Source organism: Bombus pyrosoma, linkage group LG3 (genome assembly GCF_014825855.1).
Source record: "Bombus pyrosoma isolate SC7728 linkage group LG3, ASM1482585v1, whole genome shotgun sequence".
NCBI classification, from domain to species: domain Eukaryota; kingdom Metazoa; phylum Arthropoda; class Insecta; order Hymenoptera; family Apidae; genus Bombus; species Bombus pyrosoma.
In genome coordinates this window covers 7,212,254-7,234,843 of record NC_057772.1, presented here as the reverse complement: position 1 = coordinate 7,234,843, position 22,590 = coordinate 7,212,254, and the positions used below count along the sequence as shown (strand labels likewise).

Genomic DNA, 22,590 nt, shown 5'->3' with positions numbered 1-22,590 from the left:
CAGCCAGATAAACCTGCTTTGAATTTCAAATGAAAAGTATAAATATCTCCGTATTATCTAAAATGGATTCAATTTTCACTAAATACTGCGACAAACATATCGTTACGTATACGAAACACAAAGAGCCGAGAATAGCTTAGTTAAGCTTAATCGATAATCAACTGTGTCATAACGCAGAATTGAAATAAAATTTATTAGAACAACAAGCAAAATGTTACAAATAGTTGAACATAGAAAGGGGAAGAAAATGAGGAAGAAGAATGGATTGAACTTAGAAAGGCGTTATGAATTACCATCGAACGAATAAAATTAATTAAAAAAAGAAAAGAAACAAAGTATTATATACGTGATATTTCGATCTCACGATTTCCCAAAATTGCATAAGAGGCGTTCACCTAATCGGCAAGGTATAACGCGTAACTATACCTGAACCATTGGAACGTAGAACCAGCCAGAAGGCCCCCTTGCACAACAATTTTCTAAGTAACAATTTTAGCGAATCGACGATTGACAAGTTGTGGATTGTACGTAGGCATAATTGTTGTACGAAGAAAGCTTTGCATTTTTATAATTTCGTATCGAGTAGTACAATTGGGTAGCTCGTAAGCGAAGATTAAAAGCGAAAGAACGTGATAAGTCACGTTTCTCGCTTTTCACGCCAGAACAATTTCAGAATTCAGTACATCCGATCGACCAATTCCAAAATTGTCCTTTTAATCGACTCTGTGCTTGAACGTGCCTTCGTAATTTAAGTAACGAGCAATTCAGAAGCCACACTGATCGACTCCATAAATTGAAAAATAGAGAATAACGATGCTATGGACATTACTTTAAATCGTTTTTCCAATCTACCGTTACTCGTGTCACTTTCTCGCGGTAACTGGACTCGTGGAAGCGAATCGTCCGTCTCTTCAAAATTCAGCGTTAAATCACGTTATCCGTGCGATGAAACCGGAAAATCGACAAAAAATCGGCTTCACCGCTTTGGCTTCTAGGCGGCTGAAATATCGTTTGTCATAGCGTTAACGCATCGAAAACATTGAAATATCGTTTGCTCGAACAATTATACCTTTGGCTAGAGCAAACAGATTCTTCCCGCTTTTACCCATTTTACACGAAAAATATCGTTCTCGGGATATAAAGCGACACGAAGAAACAAAAAATCAACAGAAACGTAGCTATCACTCGTTCCACTGCTATCCGCAACTATGAAAATTCAGCCGTGTGTAAAGCTCGACTCAATTCCTTACCAAACTTGTCATTACCCCCTTGTAACTGATCGCTCGTGAAATTTCGCTAATGATCTTAGTTCAATCGCGCAAGAGGTCCGTTGTAACGCGATTAGCGGCCAGCCAGGAGTCACAGGAACACCTTGGTGGGTGGGTACGTGCGAAAACGTGAAACGTTAAACGTCAAACCCTCGGCGCGCACGAGAACGTTAAACGTTTGGTGGTCCGCTTTTTGTGCACGTTGCTGTATGAGAGAATAGAGGGAGGCCGGCAAACAGCGTACTTACAATTAGATATAGGAACACATCGAAAGGCGAGCGCGGGCGCACCCGTGACATCAGTCGTTCGCAGTCTACGCGAGTGGCACGGCGCGCGGTGTGCGGTGGCGTCGCGACGCCGGCGCAGTTTCGTCGATCGATTCCACGTTTTGCTAGCCGTGTACTCTCTCTCTCTCTTCGTTGGGTGGTGTGGAAGCGAGGTCGAACAGAGACGACCAACTAGAAGGAAGAAACGGTTACGCGTTGAACGAGGAAGGAGCTCGAGGGTGAAGAAGAAGCGAGAAAGAGAGGGCGGGTGGCGAGGGTGAGAAAGAGAGTGACAGACGACGAGCGGGCGAGGAGGGACGAAAAGGGAGAGCCGGACGAGGTATTGGTGCGCGTGTCTTTCGACGACAACGCGTACGAACTGAACGTGTGCAGGACCCGAAAAAGGTGACAGATTACGGGGAAGGTTTGCTCGGGCCGAAAAAACTGGCCGGTACTTTCGGCTGTGTGCCTCCCTCGGTTAAAAATATTCGCGCACAGCGGTGCAGGATGTCAGCGTTGCGGATTTAGAAGAGACAAACGTAACCTTCTCGCAGGCTGGACGCCGGGATCGATCGTAATACAGTCTTCTTAACAGCCGGCTGACACTGGCCCGAAGACATGGATTACCGGTCTATTGGCACCAGGTGCGAGGATGATTGCCTGGAGAACGAGAAAGGAATCGGTTTTGCGGTAAGGGATGCATCCTTCTATGTGTTTTCGATCGAGCATCGTTTCGTCGTAACTTTCACGTTATGACACATCGTGACCACTTTTGCGCGATAAATATTGCCTTATCCTCGATAGCCCATTCTCTCTTTGCCGGGTGTTGCTCTAAGATAGTCTACGAGACGTCACCTGGATTGTGTTTGTCCGAATATATCTCCTCGTCCATGTAAGATCTGGGTCTCCCTTGACGCAGTGCATCTGGTGATAAATAATACGAAGAAGATTAATGCCGTTTGTGACGACACATTGCGAAATTCATGCGCCAAAACAACGCACGATGAATATCTGCCCTGTACGTGCAGTCGCTCTGCAAGTGTTTGGCCGTTAAATTACCAATCAAGAGGATTTTATCGCAATCGCTGTAGAGGGACGATAAGAAAAATGATTCATTATCGTCGAGTGAAAACCACGTGTCGAAATTGTTTTTAATCGGATGAAACGATTCTAAATTATGCCACTTGACCGAGTGCAACGCTCCTTGCATCAATTACACAAGGAATTTCTTTTTTGTGGCCATCGGATTTCGTTTGATTTTTGTTTTACGTGATTTCTCTTGCAGAGGGAAGCGGATATCGACGAGTTTATACGAGTTTCTTTTTCCTTGTATTTTCATTAGGAAGCGTTTAAACGCGACTCCGTGACTCGTAGAACGAGTATACGAAAAGCGTAGAGAAGTTCGTCGATTTGGGAACGTAGTTGCTCTATTTCTGGACTTTAAATCGGGTTACCTCGCATTTTTGAGATTTTGGTTTCACCATGCAGTTACCTGGCACGTGTGATCATCGATGCATCACAATCTTACGATTGATACGTTACGTCGAACGGATTGTATACAATATCAATTTTTAATATCTCGCAGCAGTTGTGCTACGAGCTTGTTCTTCGAGCTTTGCTTCGTCGTCGCTGTTATCCAGTTATCAAATTATGAATCACTTAAGAAAAAAATATTCCACGTATTTCGTACTCGACATAATCGATCACAGATTAGTTGAAAATTTATCAAGCTGTATATTTGTAGAAAGCAAACGGTGCAAGTGTCGTACAATTAGAGGTACGCGTGAATGAAAAATCCATATCCAATTTGAAAATGAGGACGGTAATTAGATCAGGTTCTTACCTGCGTAAATCGACAAGAAACAAATTGAAGCATTTTACAAAACAACGAGGAATCTTGTTCTATTACAAAACAAGACTTCTTGTTATTCGAGAATATAATTTAATACGAAAGGATTAATCACGGCGATATAAAATATATAAAATAATACGATCAATCCACAAAACATTGTATCAATAAAGGATAATAATCTCACGAAGGAAATGTACATTTTCTACCGAAATAAAAAGAAAATACAGGGGATAAAAATTTCCTCATTTGTTCGTCTTTACAGTTTTATATGCATTTTCATTTGCGAATAAAATTAACAGTTGCCTGACACTGATACGCATTTTAAAATATTAAATAAAATATTAAAATATCAAATATTACGAAATACTGTCAATATCAGGGATTAAACTAATTATTTCGAGATAATGATCAACGCAATTTTATATTTTACAACCGATATAACGATGTTTATGTTATGCAACAATATTTTCATATTACGTAAATATATAATTTTTAAAACTGTCGCAACGGTAAAGTTTTTAACGAAAAACGTTACCGACCTTTTCCATTAGAACATTGTTCGACGAAGTACGTACCTCGTAGCAGATAGCTGAACTATCGATTAACATTGACCGATCTTTCGTATTGTATATGCCATATTTCTTAAAATAGAAATCCTAGCTATCAACCTGTCCACTTTTGTTGGTCGCATTTTTCTGCCCTTGGTATACATATTTGGCCGCGTAACATCGTAACGTATGTAACAGCGAAAACAATAATTATCGTCTAGCCAAGTCGCTATTCGACCTTAGACCTTAGATAAATTCATGATCGCGCGTATTTTGAATTATCTTTGGCAAGCCGCGTCTAACGTACGCAAGTACTTTCTCGCGAGATTGTAACAAGTAAAAATAACGCGGTGTGTGATGTAAACAGCTGCGTAAAAGGAGTGCACGTCCGTTTTATCGATCTCTAAACGCTCGCAGAGAAAGTGCAAAGGACATAAAGACTCGACGCGTTGCTAAAAGATTCTCGACATTCTCGGCGTTCTTACTCTCCAGTACTTTTCTTTGCTGATGTTTCAGAACGAGCATAAGGGCGCGTCGAAACGTGGCGGCTCGCATACGCGCGGCACGGCAATGTCCTTTGGCTTTCGACGAAGACCGGCCTCCGGGATACCGATGCCGATAACGAGCTATACCACCGAATCGAGCATGCTGCATCCACGGTCGAAATCGGCCGGACCAGAACAGAATCGTAGACGGGATGACGACACCAGTCAGACGATTCACAATTCGTCATCCGGTAGATCGACACCGCGGCTCGCTCCGCCCAAGAAAGAATCCAGCGGGATTGCCGTTAGGACGAATCGTTTCGGGTATCGGCAGTCGCAGCCGAAATTCACCAACAAAGTCAGCGACATTTGCAGCAGTCACACGGTGAGCCATTACAATCAGGAGAAGCTACAACAACACCAGCAACAAGAGGGTTTCGTGAAACAGCCGCACAGGGTGGCCCAAGTTTCGAACGTGCCACAACCGACAAAAGTGAAATCGTCACCGGTGCATAATACCGTTTCGTACAACAATGCTAATACTATGCATACGGACGCGAATCGCAGAGTATCAGGCATTCCAGAGCCAATCGGCAGGTATACTCTGCACGCCAGACACTTGCCTCTACCTCAGTACGCTGTAAGAATGACCGATGCGAACTCGAAGGTGGCGAAAACCGCGGCGAATCAAAGCAGGAAGGTGTCCGCGGCGTCGAAGAGCTCGACGAGCTCGAAGGAGGGCTCGAGCACGGAAGATTCCGGTGTCGGAAGTCAGCTAGGTTGCGCGGGCGAGAGCGATTCGAGGGGCGTGGATTATACGGATGGATCTTTAACACGAAGGCGTGGTATAGGTAGATCTAGGAACTTGAGGATGGTCGTAAATGGGAAAAGTTTCGATGTCAGGGATGTAAGGGACGACGATAGCACGGTCACCGAGATATCTGTTATACCGTTGCCAAAAACATTCATCGCGGCCAACACCGGCCTGGTACGAGAGAGAACCACGCAATATCAAAGGATCGTAAATAAGGACAATAGGTATATCGAATCTACGACGTCCATGTCCACCACCTCATCAGAGGGTTACGACGAAGGATTAGGCGAAGAGAAAGTTTACAAAGACAGATCACATTCCGAGAAGATTCCTTCTATTAAGTCAGACTTCAGTCCACCGAGTTCCGATGACCCTGAATACGGTCATGGGGAAGCTATGGCGGACGAGTATTCGTTGAGCTCGAGCGACGAATGTCAACGTTCTATGTCTGTACAACACATGCAAACTTCATCTTCGAGTATGTCTAAGTCTGGAACGCTCCCAAAAACTCCATTGCGTTCCGTGCTTCTTACCATCGAAGATCCTGCGTTCGCCGCAGCTGCGGCTACGTCAACAACCCTTATAGATGACGAAACCTCGCCCGTTGATAGTCTTTTCGACAGCCTCACGGCCAGTATTACTCAGTCGGACACGAAAGCTCCGAAAAGGGAGAACGCGATGGAACAATCTGGCACCGTTATAGACGATGATAGTCCTGGAACACCAACCAACGCCTCGAATTCGTTAAGCTTATCGGAGGGCAGAGAGTTTTTCGACGATGAGATTGCTGATCAACCTGGGCTTGTTTTTGACGATTCGAGGGCTGGCGCTGAAACACAATCTGCTATGGCTAGTCAAGTCGTCACCGAGAACAGTCACACTCTGGTCGAGTCTAGTCCTAAAACAGGTGAATATTTCAGAAATTTATACGACTAAATTATTCTATTTATATCGATGTGTTTATCACACTTAACGGTGTACGAATGGAATAATTTTCTCGTTTACTTTGTGAACTATAACGCGACTTAATATCGACTGTAGTCTCTAAAAGTACGTACATTTTAATTTGGAACGTAATTTATCGATGAGCAATACATATAGTTGCACAGTTTCGATCACGTAAAATTATATACATATTTTAAATAAACAGTATGACAAATATTTACAAATTATTATTTTTTTCAGGCACTGGACATGGAAAAAACGCAACCAACAGCCCTCATCATGGCAAACGAATAAGTCGAGCTGGCAGTGTCGACACTTTATCTCCTTGTGAATCTATCGCTTCTGATGATTTGATATTGGATTACGAACACAGCGATGCGAGCTCTTACGAAGAAAATCAACATCGGTTGGTATTTTCTTCCATACTCTTCGAATGTACAGATTTCTACATGTAAAATGTCTCATGTGCTTCGTATGTTTTAAGTAAGATGATGCGCTTTATATATTTCCCGAATCTTTGTTGTTAAAACGGTATACACTGGCTAGACATGTTGGAACATCTACTTGTTATGTTTATTAGAAAATTTTAATAAATTTGATTTTATTTGGTATTTTATATCACAAGGCTAATATGGCGCGAATGAAATAAGAGATTTATAGCAAAATATTATACCATCTGACTGGACAGTCAAAGGAGTGAAAATTATTCAATTGGTACTAAATATCAGTAGATTTTCTAATATCTGTGACTAGCAGTGTGTTATATATCATTTGATAATTTAAATGGAATTCGCAAAAGTAGTAAAAATTAATGTATGTGATAGCATTGAAAGAGATATGCTAAATATTATTCTGCATTTTAGAATGGAGACAGGCACGGCATTGCAAGATATGGATAACGCTACAATTCTCTCCGAATTGGAGGCCCAAGGCGAAGAAGTGATGAGGCAATGGAGCTCTTTATTGAATACGTGTCAAACGTTACAAGAAACTAATGACTCCAACACAATTAACAACAACGTGAACAGTGGATCGGCCAATAATAATAATCAACCAGCCAACGAAATAGGGTGTGTATTTAAAGCTTTTATGTCGCTTTTGAAATTCTTAATCGCTTTCTACTGTTCATGGATTAAAACAACGCATGATCTTACGATAGATATAATTACATTCAGAACAAAATGTATTAAAATCATTTCAAGTAAAATTTCAATGATATTAACATGTTTTTTTTTTAATATTATCTTGACGATAGTTCAATGTCCCTATTGCTATTGGTATCAATGTATTTCGAAAAAAACGCATAATTCTTCTGTAGCTTCAAAAGTGCTTTTTTAAGTTGTGTTATATGTTGCTTTGTCGTATGTTACTTTGTACGGATTTATTCTACAGTATATAGTATGGGGATAATGAAATGGGAATAATTCAATTTAATGTATGACATTTAAAAGTTATTTAACGATTTTAAATTTATCTTATTAGTTGTATGCAATGAAATTGAGGAAGCTCATTTCATAAATTTATTGCATAGAAATTCGCTCTGATAATAGAGGTTTTTAAGATTGCATATGTACCCACAAAATGAACGTTATTAATTATAGCTAAAAATCAATTAAAGCAACATTTATTTATTCATCGAAGGAAAGATTATCTACGATTTATACATTTCTATTTATGCGCACAAGTCACCAGTACTTTGAAAGTAATGCAGTGTTTTTTTTTATAAGATATGATTAAATGAAATTTATTCTTGAAAAAGGAGTAAATAGAATATAAACGCAATACACAGATATTGTTATTGTTAGATCAGTTTCTATTTCAATTTCTAGGATGCATAAGGTAAGTCGTGCATTACTGTAGATAAATATAAAAATCCGTGAATATTCACTGTTTTTCTCATACAATGGAAATCATTCGATATAATTTTATTCGGTTTCCGGTTTGGAGTCTCTTTTCTTACTAATAAGTTAAAGCAAGGAAAGAAGAGAAAACGAAACAGAAAACATTTGCCAGTCAGCTTTGCAAAAATTGCATATGATTTTTTTATAATTTTAATTAGACAGCAGTATTTGAAAACAATTGGACACGTTGATTTTGCACATAAATTTGCAAATATTTTTTGAAAAGATTATTATTTAAATGATAAAATTTAATACGATACTTTGTAAAAAGCAATTAAATATATTTTGCGTTATTGGCTGTCTTACTTTTAAATGCATGATTCTTTCTTAAGCATGTTTTGAATTTAGTAATTTATAAATGCAGTACAATTCTGTAGAATATTTGTGTATTAGTATTGACAACTTTTGTTGTCATACAGTTTTCTATTTATATATTAATATATAAAATGAAAACTGCATAGAACGACAGAATTACCACCGCTATTAAACTGTTAATAGTAATAGCATTATGACAAGAATATCTAGCACAATGCTTAGATATAATATAGAGAGAAGATGTCGTATTTGTTCACTTTTTTTCATTTAAAAGAAAAATATAGCTATGAAGATAAAAAGTAATACTCTTAAAAACATGAACATATTTATCATCAAATTTTAAGAATTTTAGCAATGAAAAATATTTATATGATCTTTAATATTAGCATTCTATTTGCATCCTTTAAATTTTAATGCACATTTTATCATACTTTATGATTCATATTTTAAACTAAAATATTGAAGTTTCATATCCAAGTAATTAAAGCCTAAAAATCAAAGGAAGATAAGTGCAATTATCTTGTATTTATTTTAGCATATCATTTTACTTATAAAGCAAATATTTGCTACACATTTTGTTTACTGATATTCAATACCTTCAATGATTTTGTACTTTCTCAAATATGTATCATTTAAAATTGTCCATAGCTTTTATTAAAAAACAATTCATGCAAATATCCTGTTATTTACGTATTTCACAGATCTTGGCTGAAAAAATATTCTTTTTAATCTTTAATCAATCGTGTTAATTTTTTTATAGTCATAAATTTTAATGTAAGTACTGTTTACTTATGACATTTTGATAATTGTGATATACATACATATACTGTTTATTTTTCCCGATTAGAGAAATATGTATTTTTCTTACAAAATTGTTTATCCAACAGTAGACGAATTAAATGGAATCATTTCAACGCATACATCTGTGAAATACGCCAGGCTATACGATATGCAAGAGACATTATTCTGTGATGGATAAAGCTATGTCTCATCCATTTAAAACTACGTCTGCATTTCCGACATGCGGAGACTACTCGGCAAGCGAGATATCACACTCGTCAGAACGTTCATTCTGAAATCAATAGTTAGAAACTCTATAGAAATTACTTACACGGATACACATGAAATGAAAAGCGGACGTGTTTTTAGGGATGAATATGCAACAATATTTCTGTTAAACAGACATATTACTTCACACCAAATGAAATGTTGCTAATTGCCGCAATAAATTTATAAAAGAAAATATCTCTTATATCTGTCAAATACTGGCAGTGTGTTTTAAAGGGAAATATTTTTTATATCTTAAATCCGCGAGGTAATACTATTTGAACATTTAAAATGTATAATAACGTTATACAAAGTCATTTTTATAAATAGTTACTTCATACATTTTATTCTCTCCTTTCTTTTAAGTAATGCAAAATGTTTTTATCGCTTTAAATTTCTTATATAAATAGATTTTTGAAACATAATAAAAAATCGCGGTGTATTTAACTAATTCAACTCAACTCTTAACGAATATCATTCATTTTACACAGAATACACAAGCTGTAAAGGTGTAAAGAGACTAGGATTTCAATCATTAACTATTTACCTATTTATCATTATTTTATAGTGTTTGCTCTTATTTTGGCAAACGAAAAGGGCCTATAACATTTTCAAAAGATCTTTAACATAAAATTGAGATACGAAATCATCCATATTAATCTTTCGAACTTTAAATATTTTTTTTAATGCTAGAAAAATATAATTGTGTCGCAAATAACTGAAAGAACATTAGGGGTTGAAATTTGGCGCGCGTCTGCGCGCGATTCCTCTATTACCCCCACTGTGCGGCTTCCTTCTCCCCCATTCGCTGACTCAGACGAGTGTCATGGCGCCGCCGGCAACTCGAGCTTGAAACGCGGAACGCGCTTGTTACTACTGTTTAGTAACGCGTGTGCGCTCTTACCGTTCGTTGTTTCGTGTAAGTTTTCACTCGTATAGTGTTTTCGCCTTCTTCCATTCTGTTTTTATCGAAAAGTGAAGTGCTACACGATGGTAATTGATACATAGTGCAAGGCAAAAAGAAAGGATAATAGATTACTTATCTGTATCTTATCAAGAAATTCGTTCAGTACGACGTTACTTAATGTTTGACAGTGTTCTGTCAAACCGTAAAAGAATATCACGTTTTCGAGGGTCTTAGTGAGTAATTTCATTCCACAAAATCGTACGTGATACGCTTTTACGCTTTCCCTCTCCGCGAAGAAACGACTATATGTTCTTGATAGAATATTTCCCTAAAAAGGCATTAAATGGAAAGATTAACGAAATACTATCAGCGTTTGTTCTACTGTTCTTACAATATCAGTGAAATCCTCTAATGAAAATTTGTATCTTGTTGTACACAGTAATAGTAGGAGTTTATCTTTCAAATTACATATAGCAACAACATATTACTTTATCGACTGCGGATATTCATGCAAATTTCATATTTTTATAAACGCAATTAGAGAAACAGAATGTAAGTAGTAATTTGTCCATTTACTAAATATTAGAATATCTTAGTTGCTAAATTAACATACAATTCCAGTTGTTACCGACATATGTAAAATTAAGAGAAACTGTTTAGCTTGATCGAAAAGTTCTGTCGCTTCTTTCCAATTTTTGGAAAAAGCAGACTAAAGAAAACCAGGTATTTTTAACGATAATGTACGAACATTATTCATTCACTGGGAATATTAATTGCAAGCATCAATGGCTTCATGTTCAATTGAAAGTCACAACTATGACCCTTCTACCGATGATTCTTTTAAAGCCACTCGCGTATCAAGCAACAAAGATTAATCTCAACCAACGCAGTTTTATTTTACAACGCACCTTGCAGGTTTAAATTACAGAAAGAGAAACCACTTTTTATCATTGAAATAATGACGTAAACAGATAAAACAATAAGTTTTATCGAGTACTTTGTTAATAATCTGGTGATTTCTAATATTTCTTGTTTAGAATCTTTTTGCTATCGTCTCCTCCTATTCGTGAAATCTGTAATACACGTTGTTTTTTTTGTATATACACTGAATATATTAAAAACAATAATTTCTATATATATATCTGATATTTATTAATGGAAATATTTTATATCTATTAACAAAAGTCGATTATATTCCCACTTGTTTTCACCAGAGAAATGTACTCCATAATATATTTCTGAAGGCATTTTCCTTCCACTTAGACGAATATTAAATATTGCGCACAACCTTTGTGCTATGCGAATAATATTTGGCAATACTATCATGTTTCTAGTTTTAGTAACTATAACGCTGCTGTATAATTATACATTACCTTTAAGATAGTAATATTTCCTGAAACCATGCATGAACCTAAGATTTTTAACGTAGATTATGGTATTCAATTTGTCCAAATATTTATTGCGGAACCCTGTAACAATTAAAGATATGCATATAAATAATTTTCGAGGCGTAAGAAAGAACGAAGGTATGGATTTATTCTAGCCTAGAATTAAACGAATAAATTGTAATACCTACGTATCTATGTTTGTAATAAAAATAGCAAAGTTTAAAGTAAAATGACACAAACGACAGAGAAGAGAAGTTTCTCTTTATTACGATCAGAATCTCTTTCTCCTATACTATCTTTGTTACAATGTAAACTCGTGCAAACGGAATGGAACGAATTATAAATATCACGATTCGTAATAAACGTGTATCGTTATTCATAAATACAAATATTTGCGATTTTCGATATTCTTTTTAACATTCGATGGATTCTATATTTTGCTTGGAAAATTTCGAGTTAGTTCGAACAAATACAGCAATCATAAATGAATAATATCGATGAAGAATTAAACATTTTCCACGTCTCTATTGAAAAGAAAGTGAAAGAAAGAAAAAAAAAAAAGAAAAAATCACAGAATATATAATAGATAATCTCGATTGCACGATAATACGCTTTTAACAATTACAAGTTACGTGATGTTTATCGAATAACGGTCACCTGATATTCAGAAAATCTGATAGAATTCTTCTTTCAGAACGTATCAACGAACATGGCAATTACAAGACCAAGTTCTGCCGTAGTTTGCACCGTATTCGACGTGTCACTTAAATCGCTAGATTTATCTAGAGTTACCTCTTGATGTAGTCCCCTCGTAACCTGTAATTATTTAATTGCGCTTTCTCATTGTGTATGCTGCATGCACAATTATCTTGTTTGCGTAATGAGAATTTTGGAGGAACGTCAGTTTTCTTCTTTCCTCGTTTCGTAGCTTTTTCTAATTTGTAATGTACTTAGAATAGTAGCCGATTGAGATCGTAGACGATACATTGAATGACGATTCTGCCTTTATACAATTCTCACAGTAATATTATAAACGTAGAATCACTTTCGTCAAAGCACTCACTGATGTTAGCGATATTTAAATATACCAAATATTTTATATTAACCATTTGTACCGATTTAACGTCGAATTGTAAGGATCTTATCGTTAACGACAAATAGTCTTCTAATATATACATCGTTTCTAATTATACTCTATCCGAGGAAGATTACGATTATGTTTTATATTTACTGCTCGTATACTTCGTTTAATATATTACACCGGATCTCGTAACTATGAAACTATGAACCCTAAAATGTTCAATTACTGTACAAGTACAAGATGCAGTACGACAGAGTCTGATTAAAGCTATGGAAAATCGTACGGTTAAAGTTAAAAAAGTTATCGTTGTAATTTCATTGTATTGTATTTTCAGTTCAATTTTTGCATAGTAAAATATTCCGTGTAAATATTCACAAAAAGGGAGCCATTTCCGATTTCCATAATTTTGTAATACATTGACAAAGTCACACTGAATAGCATTGCGAGGGTTTTAATTTGAGATTGCCATTTATTACAAAGTTGTTATTAAAAAGAAAAAGTTTATAGTAAAATTATTTTGTATTTCGCTACAGTAGTATCGTATCAATAAGCAAAAGCTCCCAGTCCGAAAATTTTAACACGATTGAACCGATTTTTTAAATTAAAATGTAATTTTATGTTAATCAAAAATGAGTTTTGTTTACGTCTGGATCACCTAAAGGAAAAATGTCTCGGTTATTCACATTCTATTAGTTGTAAATAGCGTCTGGAAAATTACACACCATTGTCTAAATTGTTTTTCGTAATAACTTCAACTAAAATATTACTATACTTTTACGATTTATCAAAAAATGATGGAAACCGAAGGTGGCTTCCTCTCTTCCAATATCTACCATATTCTGTTACGCTTGCTCTTTAGTTGTGAAACACAAGAATAAATTAGTTTTCTATCCTGTCTGCGCAAGAGAAGGATACATTGTTTCTCAACGTAATTTCGAACAACTACGTACATATGACAACGAATAGAAAAATTGAAATCGACTGGTTTCATAATTATGAGACGCGGTGTATATTCGGCTAGAACTGCGTCTTTCGTCCGAGTTTTACGTCTTGCTTTTAATTTTTTTTTTTTTTGTTATAACCATCTATGTTGCTTCGATATTTCGTTCAATCCTCATCTTTCTTTTTTTTTCTTTTTTTCCTGCGAAGAAAAGTGAATTCTCCGCTGTTAGGAAGCGATCGTTCGAACACGTAAAAATTCCGATTTTATTTAACGAAAATACCTTCAGCGAGTAACTAGACGTTTCTGGAAATGACATGGTCATGGGATAAAATAGAAAAAGTACGTGGTAAAGTAATTGTCACGCAGAGACAATGGACAAGGGAAGTTTGTGAAAGGAAGAGTCATCCTTGAAAATAAAAGCTGGGAAAGACAGTCGTTTTATTGCCTGTAATAATAGTTGTACTAATACAGTCTCAGTATACGGTTCTCGGAATATAATCGCAAGAGATGAACGTTCATTGCATCAAACTCCTCCGCTCACGTGATACCCTGCTTGTCATTTTTCGTGGCGTGTATGCGTTTTGTTCATTTATTTTTAATCTGTGTACTCGTCGACGGAGTTGTGTTGTCGTTTGAGCCTGCAAAAGACGTAGATGCGTTGTGGTCAACCCTATTTCGTGATGTAACAATCCTCGTTTCAGCCCTTTTGCTTCTTTCTTTTTTTCTTGCCCAGGTCATGTACTTTAAATTCTCTTGTAAGTTTTCAATTTTCAGTTCGATATTTTGTACAATAACCGAGAACAGTTATATATAACAGTGATATATATATATATATATATACACACATACACACATACACACACACACATATATATATCTAGTTTGATTTTAGTTTTTCGGTAGAATCGAGGCAATTTCTGTTTTTAATGTTGTTACACTCGCGCTGTACGAGAAGAAGGTCAACAAACGCGTACAATGAAATTGGTATCGGTGAATATGAATCTGCTGAGATAGCGGTAAAGCATAGATTTACGCAAGATTCAATTAAACAGCTAAAACAAAACAAAAAAAAAAAAATTTTTTTAAAAATGAAAAATTGAGAGGACGTCAATTCAGCGATAGTATTTTGTGTTCTAGCGCGCTAATAAAGCGAGTGAAGCAATTGCAAAGCCCCGATGAGGACTCCGCGGGTGGGGACTACTACCAGCTGACATATCCTAACTAGCGACCACAACCCGCCGGCCCTTCTCTGTCGACTAGCGAAACCACACTAATCGCAGCGACTAAGTCGGCATAGCGTTGAGAACACGGACGTAATATACACTTGCAATAGGGACAGAACTCAGGCATAAGAGTTGAGACTTTCCGAGAGAGAGAGAGAGAGAGAGAGAGAGAGAGAGAGAGAAAGGGGGAGAGAGAGAGAGGGAGAGAGAGAGGGAAAGGGAAGGTCTGAAAGATAATAAAGAATACAGAAAGGAACAAAGAGAACAAAGAAACAAGTATAGAGCAGAATGGCGAAAGCATATTGACGAATACACGCATGAAAGTTATCTTTTCAATGATGAAATGTCCGAGCAAAGTCTTTTTCGAATAAGCAGACGTATTTACTTAAGATACGGCGTTATAATCGTCGGGTAGCTGAACGCTAGCACAAGCAGGTGACGATAAATAACGAGATGAAACGAACGAAGGATAATGACAAGTAGAATGAACGATAGAGATTATTTTTCCAATTTCATACGAGTCTCCGTCACGTCCGATAAACTTTCGTCCTTGTCAAAAGTTCCAAATCCGAACCGTTTTCGGTTCTGATCGTTCTTCTTTTCAGTGTGTTTTCTAGTCTGCTAGCTGATTCAATTAATCGTCGCTTAATCGATAAATATATACACAGAAAGTGAGTAGTGAACGTCGTATTCGTATTCGATGCCCAGCGCTATTATTATCCGTAATCGTAAAAGGAGTATAGCAATTACGATTGCGTGCTGCGAGCGAGCGTAAATGATATAAATACTTTGGAAAAATATTAAAAAGGAGATGCAGCGCTACGAAAGATCCATCGAGAAGGATCGATCGATCATCGTGCCAGATCCGTGTCGATCTTTCGATTCCACGCTTTTCCTTTTTCTATTCTTCTTTCTATATTTTGTTACCAAGAAAACAGAGCATGTTGTAAAGAATTATGCCGCACGATTGCTTTTTCATTTGCTTCGTTTCACTGTGATTTCATTTTCCTCGTTTGCGTGAACTTGTATTACTACTCGTCAATCACTTCCATATAGATATAGATAGGTGCGAGGTAATGCCAAATGGTTTAGTTCTTCTTATCTTTTAATTATGCGTCGATGTTACCGTAGACAATTTTTTTTTAAGGATCGTTTTGACAATAGGTTGGATCGTCATTGTGATCGAACGTAATTGTACAATTATTTGATACACGAATTTCGTATAATTCGACATTTTCATATAAGCGCGATGCTTGCAATTCCTATATCACATACCTTTATTTTATTAGATGTACATATATGATATTTTACGTATAATTGACACTTTGGATATTTCTGAAACGCAATACGATTATTCTTCGCTCTTCCTTGAACGTAATTTGCAATGATAGGAAATTAGTCGTCTTATTATAAATATATATATATTAATATATATCCCTTTTTCGTATATTTGCTACATAATACTAAACGAGTGAGAGCTGTTAGATTTACAGTTGATCGTAAGTTCACCCGAACATCGATCCAATGTTCTTCCGCTAGAAAGTACAGCCATCGAACATCGAATTAGAATCATCTAAAATTCCCAATATTTCCCAATCTTTTTTAGTAAAAGTTGAGTAGCCTGAGTAAATTTTGCAACAGCAAACTTTATCAATTACTAGGATGTTACACTTCTTAATAATTTTTCTTTCCTATTTATGTTTCCCTTGTCTGGAGATAATTCTTAGCTCACGTGCATTCCTCCTGTGACACAACTCGACTCTTTCGGATTTTTTTTTATCTTCGTCACTTTATCGAACATTTTGCACCTTTAGAAAGAATCCAAAATATATTACAGCACAAAAGTGACATTTTTCTGTTACATGGATCTAATTCGACGGTCCGAGATTGTACTAAAGGTACTTCCAATAGATTAAGTTCGTAGCGTAGAATCCTTAGAGGGGTGAGCCTCCATCTCCATGGCCACCTGTCGAGTTTGTAATTATCGTAGTTAACTAACTCGAAAATTCCTGCCTCCCAAATTGATATCGTCTCCCGCTTCAAAGAACATTACGTAAACTAGTTTCCCATAGAGGCTCCTTCGGTATCTACCGATCCTGATGTTTTAATGAAACTGAAAATGACCACGTTCTCGTTGATTTTACTGGCATTCTCAAATATCTGAAACATCAGAGTAGACGATAGCGCATTCCACTTAAATTTCGACCGCACGTAGCGACACGAAACTTGGTCGGACTTTGACTTTCGCTTAAAATTACAAACCTAAGGAATACCATGGCTTTCGTCGTTAAATGATATTCAGATTCATCGTTGGCATAAAACGTTCTAATCACTTTCCAAACTAAATCGTAGAGCGATCTTTTAATTAGAAACATGATACACCGTTTAATGTTCCTATGGATAATCTATTTAGAGATCTTGTTTAGCAAAGCTTGTTAAAAATTTCAAAACCGAGACTATCAAGTGTTAAATGTACTTTCTACGTTTCAGCAATTCGGTTTATGTCACAGTAAATTAGGTTTAATGTTTTATAGAGGTAGCCTGGCATTGACGTTCCTCTTTGATCCCATGGACTCCCATGGACATTGCTTTGCTTACACGGTCGATCGTAGCGTACGAATCCAACTCTGGCTCTTACTTGTTAGTGTGTCTCCCCAGGGGATATGTATTAATGTATACTCAAGTATTTATCGTTGCAACAATTGATTCGACGCGTTACGAACTCGCTAGGGATGCATTTACATTTGCTACACATCTAGCATTACCCGTAGTACGCGTAGTTTCCTATAGATATCCGTAGAACGAGAAAACCATAGCTTATGGAGTATATTTGGAAATACTCAATATTCAAGATAATCATCGAGGAAATTAATCTTGCTACGATCATCCAATTCTTGTATTTCGATCTCGTTTTAGCAAACGAGAAAGATAATTTAAGATGCAGAAAGAATTTACAATTTTCTCTCAATATTTTACGACGATGTTTTATCGAGCAGTGATGAACGAAAGAAACTTTGAAATTGATAACAGTTGTCTACCCGATAGGCTACACGATATATTTATCTGTTGCTCTCGCCGATCGTAGTTCAGATTTGTCAAAATTACGGTGTTTCTCCGCTTTATAATCTTCAATCTTTCAATTTTGTTAAAGAAAATTTAAAATCCTAGAATACGGAAGAACGTAGCAGGGTTAAAAGGAAGATAATAAATACACCTCGTATCATGGACCTAATGTACGAACCATCTACTCGCGATACTCATTCGTGAGATCTTGAAAGGATGCGCTGTTAAGTGCCTCAATCTCTTATCGAACATATTCGTATGAACAATAACGGAGTAATTGGTGTGCTGTACGATTCGTGAATCATGCATGCTGTTCGCTGGACCCTTCCGGTACGCACCCTAATGTCCCCAATAGGACAGGACAGCCAAGTAGGGTTGCATCGCAAAAAAAAAAAAAAAAAGAAAGAAAAAAGAAAATGGGAAGGACCTAGTTTAAACGACACGAACAAAGCAACTTGAATTTCTATGGAGCATAGGGTTTACATCTACGGCATTATAGCAAACAGCATTTACGATTCATGGCGTACAAATCATCCGTGTATTCATCAATCACGAATGTCTTCTTCTTTCTTCTTCTCGTTTGAATTTCAGAAACACGATCTTCCTTTTCTCAAGTTAGACGTCTTCTTGTGTTTTACATACAAACGAAAACCGCGTCTCCGTAAGTAGATATCAAAATTTTTCATCCAAGAGGCTGCTGTTGCATCGAAGAGGCAGCTGGCTCCGCTTCCCGGTGATTCCAGAGGAGAAAGATATTCAATCCATTTGTCGGTTATTTCTTGCGTTTTAGACTGCGCGCAAAATTCGCTTCGTCCTTTTAGCGATGTTCCCTGTAATCGAAAACTATGTATTTAACTCTCGGTTCTTGCAATTGCCTACATAAATTTACAGGAAGGGACAGAAAAAGAAATTTACGAATCGTAATATCAAATTCGACGGAGGAATCGTCCATCTGTCCATAAATCTATTCCTTGTCCTTGGATTCAATTTTAAATTCGACTTCTTCGAACGGAACCAGGTGAATTACAGAGACCGAAGTGCATTTACGTTGTATTCTTTATCCCTTAGAGGCCGAAGAGTATGTGTAAGATTTTTCGATGTATTTTGTCCGATCACAGGAAGATGATTTTCGTCTTGACTTAATTGAGAATTTTGCTCAAGTTGTTTACTGAAATTCTTTCCAACTGTAATCGAGCGGATTATCATTAGTTCGAACGACGTTTTACTTCTGAATTTTGGTTTCGTCTCCTCAATGAAGTTGCGTGGTCTGGTTTTACGATTATCCTTGTCAGAGGTGTCGCGTAGCACCGTTCTCAGTGACGACTAATCAGAAATAGTCTTGATAATTCATAGAGAGAAGATATAAAGAAATATATATTGCAATAAATAATGTTTATACTGTATGAATATAATTTTCTGTTATTCAGAAACTAAGAGTTATTCTCATCGTCGTATATTAATACATACGTGCATAGCGAGTGATTTACATTTACTATCTATCTATTTAACTTAATTTATTCGCTGATATAGTAAGATGATAAATAGTAAAGTTCTCGTGACGGTCGTACGTTTGAAACGACACGCGAGGAATACGTAAAAGTATTAAATGCCGCCAAAAGGGTGCTAATATAATTTAATTTGAACGAACGACAATGTCGGTGTTAATTCTATACCTAATTTTAATCCTAGCTTTAAACTCAACATCGTTGATATCGAACACAGTCCAAGTCTTCGTCTGAAAAATTGATCGATCGCATGATGCTTAAATTTAGTTGAGAAGAAACCGTACGTAGATGAAAATTACGACTACAGTATCTGTTTGTGCTTTTTCGGCTAACGTAAATTCGTTCGATGTAATTCGTATTTAAATATCGAATACTCGTGTGTAAACAGGGAGAAGCCAAATTTATGCGTTACGTATTTTTAATAAGTATTCACTGAACGTTAATGTTTGAAAATTATTCTATTTGGTTCGAAGAGACGTTTAATTTCGTAATAGCTGTTGCAATTGTATTGATGAGATGTATTTATGTACGAAACAAATAAAGGCTGCATTTAAAATCCTAATCGGTTGTTACGCTGCAATGATTTTTCCGATAGAACAGCAACAAATCTTTATTTGTTACTTATTTTACGATTGAATAGTCGCGTTAAACGCTTGACTTTTAATTACCGTACGATGATGCGGGATCGAATGGTTGATATCGTTTGATAAAATCGTAAAATATAAGCGACGTGTAATACATATATTGCGACGCTTGTGAAATTAACAGAAACCCAATCAAACGATTTTTATTACGCTGTAATCCACCAAAACTTATAAGCGAACAAAGGAAACAATTGTTGAATAATGTATGAAATTTTTTAATAGGTGAAATCCGTCTTATAAATTATTATTACTTCACTATTTATTATTACTTCAGTGCTAAGTTCGATATTAACGTTGATACGTGTTTCACTTGAAATACATGTCGAAATGTTTAGTAAGAAAAATTTCCTTAAAAAAAAACAAGGAAGAAGGAAAGTTGGTTCAATGGCTTGTCCTTTGTAATTAAAATCTTAAAATTTGTATAATTTCCAAATCTATTAATTGATATTTCATAGATCGTTCGTACTCGTACAAACCTGATACGCTTCCTCCCTAAATTAAATAACGTCAACTATAATAAACACAATTGTTATTCTCATATAATTTCTAGACGAAAGTGCAAAACACGATAATCAGAAAACCACGTTTCGTTTAATTAATAATTGTAAATTAAAGCGGTTCGGATAAGAGTGATCTCTTCGAACGCTGAGAAAAATAACAATAATTTTTCACACTAATATCGAGTAACTTAAACCAACGCTAACTAGACTAATTAGACTAATATTATTCGTTTCTTACAAAACACCTATTTTCCAAAAGTTTGTATCCTCGAATCTATCAGATCATTCGTTTCCTCGATCTACTCCTTTCGTACCTTTCCTTTTTAGCCACCGGGTGGTATAAAAATCAGTAAATCAACAAGGATGGACTTGTCACATTTCTTTTTCTGGTTTGCGTACGAGAAATCTACGAGTAACAAGCTAATAAACCTCCGACTGGCAGCTCTGCTCTATAAAGAAGGACCCTTCTTGCGATACGAGGTAGCGGATTTTTATGCATTTCGAAGAAAGTTGAAAGCGCAAAAGTCGAAAACGCGCAGAATGCGCTCGATTCATATTAAGAGGATATACGTAAAATATGCGGTGCTTTCCGTACAATAGCTGTCAGGTGAAGCAATTTTCTACCTACGCTCCATTTTCCTAACTATATTGTCAAAAGCATGAATTTGCAGAAAAGCGTGTATCGTACCGTCTAGAATCGCTCTCGATAATAATAATTAAACGTTCGAGTTTTCGTATCGTAAACCGAAAACAGACATACGAGCACGGCAAGAGAAAAAAAGAAGGCGAACAATCGGTGAATACGCGCGGTTCGCGTAATGAAAGGGTTAAACTCGCAAGTTCCGCGCCAGTCAGCGGCGTTTCGTCCCGGCGTGAAGTATAATCGTAAACTCGTTAAACCGTACCGGCTTTAATAGTCATTTAACAGAAGCTGGTTCGCTGAGCGTACAGTTAGCATTGCGAGGAGAGCGGTAATCGTGCTCGCTCTTCGCTCTTCGCTCTTCGCTCGTCTCCTCGTCGAGTCCTACAACGAACTAGGAACCTGGAAAGGCAAAAAGAAGCGGAAAGGAACGAGTGGACGAAGAGGAAGAGGAAATCGTTAGAACGGAAGGGAGCGTCGTAAATAGGCGGTACTAACGGTGAGAAAGCGAGAGGAAAGCCACGACAACCCGCACAACGTTTGTAGATACCTTTTATGAATATCCTGTCGATGAGAAAAAAGGTGGACAAATAAGTGGGAACAGGTATCGATAAGATTTCGTTAAATACAGTTTGTTCGTGCAAAAATTAATTACTGGATAGTCTAGATGTATGGCAAAGATATATCGGTGCTTGGCAACGATAGCGGCACAACTCAAAGGATTTCAAAGTTGCTTTCATCGAATAGAAATATTACGTTTTTAGTTTTATCGCGAGGAACGGTATGCTTGTAATTTCACGCGTTTTCTGTCGGAGGGCAAAATCAATCAGTTAGCTGTTGCGATCTCTTTGAAAAACGTGTACCTAAAATGTGTCGCGGAAAGTAAGTATACTCGTCCAACATGGAGTATACGTGGTTGTTATAATATAGAAAAATTTAAAATATTTTTTTTAAATATTGCCATTTCCTCGTGAAGAGTATACTCGTTGAAAACAACTAGCCGGTTAATGAAAATTATTGCTTCTGCCGCGTACATCAACCTGCGTGCAGTCTTAGTTCTACAACGGCACTGACTCATCCTCGGTTGTTCTCTGACGCTACACGCGGAAACGGTTGTACTGCTTTCGCGAATATGGAGCGACATATCTTGCGTCAAGTCGGACTTGTAATGTTTCGAAGTGACTCACGAAGGTTTCTTTTATAAAATTTCAAACGCCCTTGAAAGTTACATTTCTTGAGTTGTGCCATCGGCAAT

At 36.7% G+C, this 22,590-nt stretch overlaps 1 protein-coding gene across 11 annotated transcripts in view; it reads left to right on the top strand.

Moving 5' to 3' along the window:
* LOC122565958 (putative mediator of RNA polymerase II transcription subunit 26) overlaps nt 1-22,590 on the top strand; it is a 68,164-nt gene that overhangs the window by 20,576 nt on the left and 24,998 nt on the right. For 10 of the 11 annotated variants that reach the window (XM_043722548.1, XM_043722551.1, XM_043722550.1 and 7 more), the window contains 3 exons: nt 4,451-6,140; nt 6,419-6,584; nt 7,042-7,248. In XM_043722548.1, coding sequence (XP_043578483.1) covers nt 4,451-6,140; nt 6,419-6,584; nt 7,042-7,248 — 2,063 coding nt within the window. Of the gene's footprint in view, nt 1-1,569; nt 2,225-4,450; nt 6,141-6,418; nt 6,585-7,041; nt 7,249-22,590 lie in introns of those variants that run through there. The other variant, XM_043722549.1, reaches the window with a different exon arrangement.